Raw genomic sequence first — 6,589 nt, forward strand, 5'->3', positions numbered from 1 at the left:
AGTTGTGATACAAAATCCCTTCGCACATTTTAGAAAACGCAAAGCAAAAGAATGGTGTCTTTTTTTATATTCTTTTTCTCAATCTTTTTTTCACAGTGAGGCCTTCAACATTGAGTAAAAGCTTAATGAATCTTTTAGGTTATTTCCGTGATGAACAGCTTGCATTTTTATTGCCCTGTATAATGATGAATGAACAAAGCTTTATTTTTTTATATCTTTTTTACTTGTAATACATAGTCATAAATTTTCTAGATAAAAAATAAAAATAAAAGTACAATGTATATTTCAAATAAAAAAAATAAAGTTCTAAAACATGTAATAAATTTGTATAACATTAAAGTTGAAAAAGATAACTCCATATAAAGCAGCATTTAAAGCAAAAATAAACATTATGTTTCAAGTTCCCCCAACAGACCCTGTTTTCTCACCCTGTGATTTCTATGGACTGAAATATTTCTGACTTGCCTAAACTCCTAGATGAGTCAGCATAAATGCATCATTTCCCTACAAATTATTAACATTATTTGAATGTAACAATTTAATTGTATAACATCAAACACACAGAAAAATGAAGAATGCAAGACATAACACCCTCAGAAATTTCCTATTATCTATAATTCAACTTGTCAATAGTATTTGACATTTGCAAGCTATGCATAAGTAGTATTCTTTTCAAATGTAAGTTTCTATATATTCATGTGAATTCTAAATAATGGCTTAATAATTTTTATTGAAAAATATAATTTAAATAAAATTTCAGATTTGTTAAAGGAATTCCAAATTGGAACAGGCTATTGCATTGTCAGCATTTAATTTAAATTCAATAACACCAAAAATTGTGTTATGACTTTTCCATTGTACAATACTTACATGTATTTAATAGAGGGAAAAATGAAGAAATCTGTAACAATAAAAATACAGATCAGAAATTTTCAACCTTAGAAGGCGTCTATCGTTTTCCATACTAACACAATTGGGATGCTGTAGTTTAAAATAACCCAGTCAAAATAACTGAAATTTTTTCAGGTTTGTTATAACATATATTGCCAGAAAAACAACATTATGTTTTCTTAATAGTGATGTCCTCTCATTATATGAGAGTAAAAGCCGTATTTATTAGAGCACTGTTTCCCGCAAACATTACACACAAATGGGTCAGTATGGCTATGGCACCCAATATGAATAGAATATAAAACTTCATCATCAAATGTGATGCCACAGTGACCACAAGTGTTTTCTTTAACTGGACAATCTGCTGCTACTACTCTTGAGTGATGCATCAGCTCACACTGAATACCACAGTCTACAGTCGGCTGAGTTTGTGAAATTTCTATTAATGAATCAGATTTGTGAAGTCCACATTGCACGCCTATTGTTGTAGTTTCTGATTTGACTGTAGTATTGACAACATTGTCTGCACTAGATCTAACTTCCTGTTGCGAGGATGACGAATCGGTAGAATTTGTTCTGATGCTGTCCATGCAGTTTGAAGACTCATTTTGTGAATTATTTTCAAATGTTTCAACAAGTCTTTGCTGGTAGGGTTGCATGTTTATCCGATGTGACATATCTTTTGGTGCTCTGTATGGAGGACCAGAACTTGATACATGTAAATCAGTAGCTTCATCGTAATCTCGAGGTTCTATTTTGACTTTCACTTGTCTTGAGCTTGGTAAATTACTTTGGTAATTTGATGATAGACATGACGACTGACATTCACGGTGAACCTCAGTAGTTCTAGGTAGGAAATAACCAGATGATGTCATGGTACTTGTGACAGGCACCCTCGGTGGCATGTTGGTGTTCATAATGGATGAGACAATAGATCTTAAGTAGTTCGATGCCATGTGATTTTCTTCAGTTTGACGTTGAACTTGTGGTACATAATTGCTAAATTGATTGAGACATTGGGTTTGTAAAGTTGGATTGTTTTGTGGCCGATAAGATAATTGTGTTGGATGGATGCCTGATAGTAATGAATGTAATGCATTAGTGGCTGTCATGTTTGAATTTGAAGGTGATGGCTGACCATGAGCACTGAGATCCAAGGTATCAATTTGCAAGGGGGTTTGGTGAAAACTTGGTGGTTGGTATGGTGAGTGCACTGATGTTTCAAAATGATGTACTCTTGGTGGTTCAATTCTGTCATTATGAGCTTGTAAGCAGTGATCACGAAATTTCCTGGGTAGAATGGTTGTGTAGGCACATTTACTACACTTTAGAACATTAACAGGATTGCTGCCCATATGTAGTCTTCTATGTCGACGGAAATTACTTTTATCGTTAGTTGTATAGTCACATAATGAACATTTCAATGCCTTCACACCTGAAATTATAATAGAAAATAAGAATTTTAAGTTTTTTATGATTTTCAATTATGGAATTTTGATCCAACAATGTAGGATAAATAAATTCATTTCAACAAACACATACATATACTGTTAATTCAGAAATTATTGCGTGCATTTATTATTGCGATTTTGTCATTTTAGACTAGAATGATTTAAGTTTTTCAAATATTGTATACATGTATATTAGCCTTATCTTAAAATCTAATTTTACCCAGGACAAAGTAGAATGCAACAATCAAATTGATGAGTTTCAAGTAAGATGCTTTAAAAAATATTTGTAACTGTGGATTGTTCTTGGATTCCCAAATATATCATACATTATATGAATTTATTGTTTTATCTAAATGTATAATGTTGTTGTTTTTTTTTTTTGGGGGGGGGGGAATCCAGGTGTTAATTATGTGTTGTATGTGCATTACTTTCTTCAGATCTGGGGTTAATCTGACTGGGTTTGACAATATTTTTACACCACCTCTGTTAGCGGCTTTCACAGTCTTTTTCTCATCAGCAGTTGAATTTCCCACCCTGTATCTGGTCAACAAACTTTGCCAAACATTCAGATTAGATTAATTTTATGTTCTTGTTCTGAATATTTGATACTTTTTTGACAATTGACATTTAAAAGACTAAACTCAATCAATCCGAATACATATTTTCTTATATCAGTAATCTTTCTTTAAATTTGATCATAAGCTCCATAAAGTTTTCTCCCTTTTTATTTTTAAATTATCTCCCTTTGACTCTTACCTCCATGTTTAGGCATATGAAGTTGAAGTTGTGTATATGTACTTGCTGTAAATGGACAAAATCTGCATTTGTAGAATCTAGTTGGTGAACCTGTTCTCATATCCAAAACATTCTCTGGTGATGAGTCCATGTACTGGTATGGGAAATCGTCATTATTTTCCCCATCATCCATTTTAATGGAATCATATCCCATTCGACCGTCTTCAAAACTTGCATCGCTGTTTTGATAACCAGTGTCATGTGATAAGTTCTGTGGCGATGAACTCTGTGTTGACCGTGGTGATTGTTTATCTTCATTTTGTTTTATATATGAACGATCTAGTTCCCTTTGTTCTTCAAAGCTTGTCTGGCATTGTGTTTGGTTATCTATGTTGTCATCTTGTATCATAGAACTTGCCTGAATTAATGCATCAATTGAATTGCCTGTTGACTCTACAACATTGTCTGATGTGGCAAATTCTTTTTCAGTCATTGTTTAATCTGAAAAGAAATGGTATGCACATTGTAATAGTTAAAAAGATGTAGTTTGAGCTACTTTTCACTAATTTATACCTTTTATGGTCTTCTGCATGTATATTTAGATAACAAACAATGACAACAGAAAAAAATAATCAGCAATATAAGATCATCAAAACAGTTTTTTTTAATTCAAGTTTACAATTCTACAATTTTTTTTAAATCTCATAGGTATTTTTCAAATTCAGAAAAATTTAAGTATAAAAATTTGCATAAATTTACATTTAATAATAGTATTAAAATAAAAAATGTTTGCAGGTATAACATGTATAATATATATATGCCTTCACATTAATATATTCACTATTTTAGTTTTCATGCTGATATTTTCATTTTTTTATTGCTGGTGGCACATTGATAATAATAATAATAAAAAAGGAAAACTGGCAAAATAAGTAAAAAAAAAACAGAATTAGAAAATAATGCCCCCATATAGCGTACAAATGGCAATTTTACTATTTGTACCCGCAGACACTGCCAAATAAAATAGAATTTTTATTTTCCAAATTACAGGACTCATAAAGAGCATATAAATCAAGTACAATGATTGAAATAATTAAGTCACCAATAAGACATTTCAATATAAAATATATATCATTACGGTGCAGTCCGGTGTATCCGCGCACCTAAGACTTATGACTTCACTTCATTCAACTGATAAAACCAATAATTGGATAATTTTGTGTGAACACATTCATAATATACTTTTATTTCATAAAATCTTCTGTTTGTATGGTTTCATCCTCTGGATTTTGTGTAATGTGTGTCCAAAATTAGGAAAGCCCCTGTTCTGAGAGTTCCTTCAATGTCCGGTGATTTCGTGCATGCCTTCCAAAAATAGCTTATTTGGAATAAAGGAAAGATTTTATATTACGAAATATAGCTCAGTTTGTACCAAACACACTTCCAAGGATGCAGAGCAAAAAATATTTCAATCTAATATTAATTTGACGTAAATAAAACTAATTTTATCTGATGATGTATTTTTTTTAATGGAAATTGGCCAAATATGGTAAATCACGGGATTTCAATTATTAATTAATTCTTGAACTTATCAATTTTATTCTTTTTTATCCCTTCGGAAGGATAAAACAATAACAAGAACGGTTTTGTATGTGAAACTGTGTTGATATGACGAAATCAGCTAATGCGCGATAACAAGGGCCGCGCGGACACCGGGGACTCCACTGTAGATCTATATCATAATAAGCCTCAGTCAGTATCAGAGCCAAAACACAAAATAATTTACACAACCCAACTTGAAGGATCCTGATAGTCCAAATAATAATGACGTCTTGCAAGGCTTTTTAAAATTTTTGCTTTAACGCCTTCCTTCGACATAGGGTCAGTAGGTGTCAAAGCAAAAAAAATATAATAGCCTTTCAAGATGTCATAATTATTTTGGACTAGGATCCTGATAGGTCTTTCATTTTTGAACAGAAAGTAGATCAGAGTGTTTCCACATTTTGTATGTGAAGTGTCAATATTGGATTTGTATTTTAATCAGATTGGTCGTGTAACTGCATGTTGAAATAAACATGAGTCAGTCTCACGTCTCATGTTGGTGTGTATTTTTTTTTTAGGATGATGATATTCACATCTTGATTCTCGTTTAAATTAGACATTTGATTTTTGGAATTCAAAAGATTTATTTTTAATTTGATGGGTTGATGTAAGCCTTCAAAGCATGTGGTCGATAATTTTTTACCTACAAGCATAAAAATCTGTGTATATCAATTTTTGTGTCATTTCTGTTTTTCCATTTTCGTGTCCTTCACCTTGACACAGGAGAGTTCTGAAAGTAGATAAGTCTGAAAACCTAAAATTATGCAACGAACTAAAAAATAATTGGCATCGACTTTGGTATTGTTATTTTGATAGTCTTGTTATCACTGATTAAATAAGACTCGTGTACACCTAGTTTGAATTTGAATTTGTATGTCCTGTTATTAAATTGAGGTAAATACATCAAGAACAATAAATGGTCGGCACCATACGGCCTAAGGCTTCAATAGCAGATCCCATAATTGGCCACGAAATGACAAATATAAAACAATTTAAAAGAGAAAACTAACAGCCTGATTATATGTACAAAACAATGAACGAAAATCAAATATGACTATTTACAGCATTTGTAATCATACCATCAATCATATTATATATTATATTTATATGTATGCATACCAGAACTTTCATCGCGTGTATCAAAACCGTAACATATGATACATGAAGAACTCAGTGACGGACGAACAGACATGCAGACCGACCGAACACATAGTACCTCATACTAGCGTAGGCGCGATTGTAAAGCAAAATATTGTCCTATGAAATATTGTAAACAAGACAATATTTCATAACTATGTATCATGAAATATTGTCCTCGTCTATGGAAAAATGTCCAGGGAAGGACAAATTTTCATACTGAAATTTTGTCTGTATATATAGACAATATTTCACAGATCAATACTATGGAACTTTGTCTTGTTAAAGGGAGGTTATATTTTATATGAATTGAGACAATATTTCACAGATGAATACTATGAAATTTTATTCTGTTAAAGGAAGGTTATATTTTGGTTATATTTTGTGAGTATTAAGACAATATTTCATAAACAGATTGTATGCATGGAATTTTGTCTCATGAAGGGGAGGTTATCAACATATATTCTTGTTAGAGAAGGTATATAGGAATTTTTGTGTATATATTTACAAAATAAGTGATTGCCAGTACATTACTTATATTTGTACAGTGTAACTAATGTAAAATAATGAAACATACAATGGAGAATTGTCTCATTGGCACTCATACCACATCTTCCTATATCTATTTGACAATTCTTAAATCTATAATTAACCATTTGTAAAGTATCTATGCAAATATAATATCATTGAATGCACATGCTTTCTTTTAAATGTCACACTAAAAGCGTTACACTCCTGACATTTTGAGGTACATTTTTGGACATTATTTTTTA

At 31.5% G+C, this 6,589-nt stretch overlaps 1 protein-coding gene across 2 annotated transcripts; it reads right to left on the bottom strand.

The window, feature by feature from the left end:
• Window positions 1-200: 200 nt before the first annotated feature.
• On the bottom strand, window positions 201-5,438 carry LOC139520443 (zinc finger protein Pegasus-like). Of its 2 annotated transcripts, none has more exons than XM_071313049.1 (3): window positions 5,327-5,438; window positions 3,099-3,578; window positions 201-2,326 (listed from the first exon to the last, which is right to left on the bottom strand). In XM_071313049.1, the coding sequence occupies exons 2-3, from the start codon at window positions 3,568-3,570 to the stop codon at window positions 1,071-1,073; spliced, it is 1,728 nt and encodes a 575-aa protein (XP_071169150.1). In that variant the 5' UTR covers window positions 3,571-3,578; window positions 5,327-5,438; the 3' UTR covers window positions 201-1,070. The 2 variants fall into 2 exon arrangements, with proteins under 2 accessions (XP_071169150.1, XP_071169151.1); XM_071313050.1 differs by having other exon boundaries at window positions 5,323-5,417.
• Between the last annotated feature and the right edge of the window lie 1,151 nt (window positions 5,439-6,589).

Source organism: Mytilus edulis, chromosome 4, assembly GCF_963676685.1.
Source record: "Mytilus edulis chromosome 4, xbMytEdul2.2, whole genome shotgun sequence".
Classification (NCBI taxonomy): domain Eukaryota; kingdom Metazoa; phylum Mollusca; class Bivalvia; order Mytilida; family Mytilidae; genus Mytilus; species Mytilus edulis.

Excerpts from the sequence above, each read along its gene's own strand:
- LOC139520443 (XM_071313049.1), bottom strand. The coding sequence starts at position 3,570 with ATGACTGAAAAAGAATTTGCCACATCAGACAATGTTGTAGAGTCAACA. Across the intron at positions 2,327-3,098 it reads TCATATGCCTAAACATGGAG|GTGTGAAGGCATTGAAATGT; the intron begins GTAAGAGTCAAA and ends TTATAATTTCAG.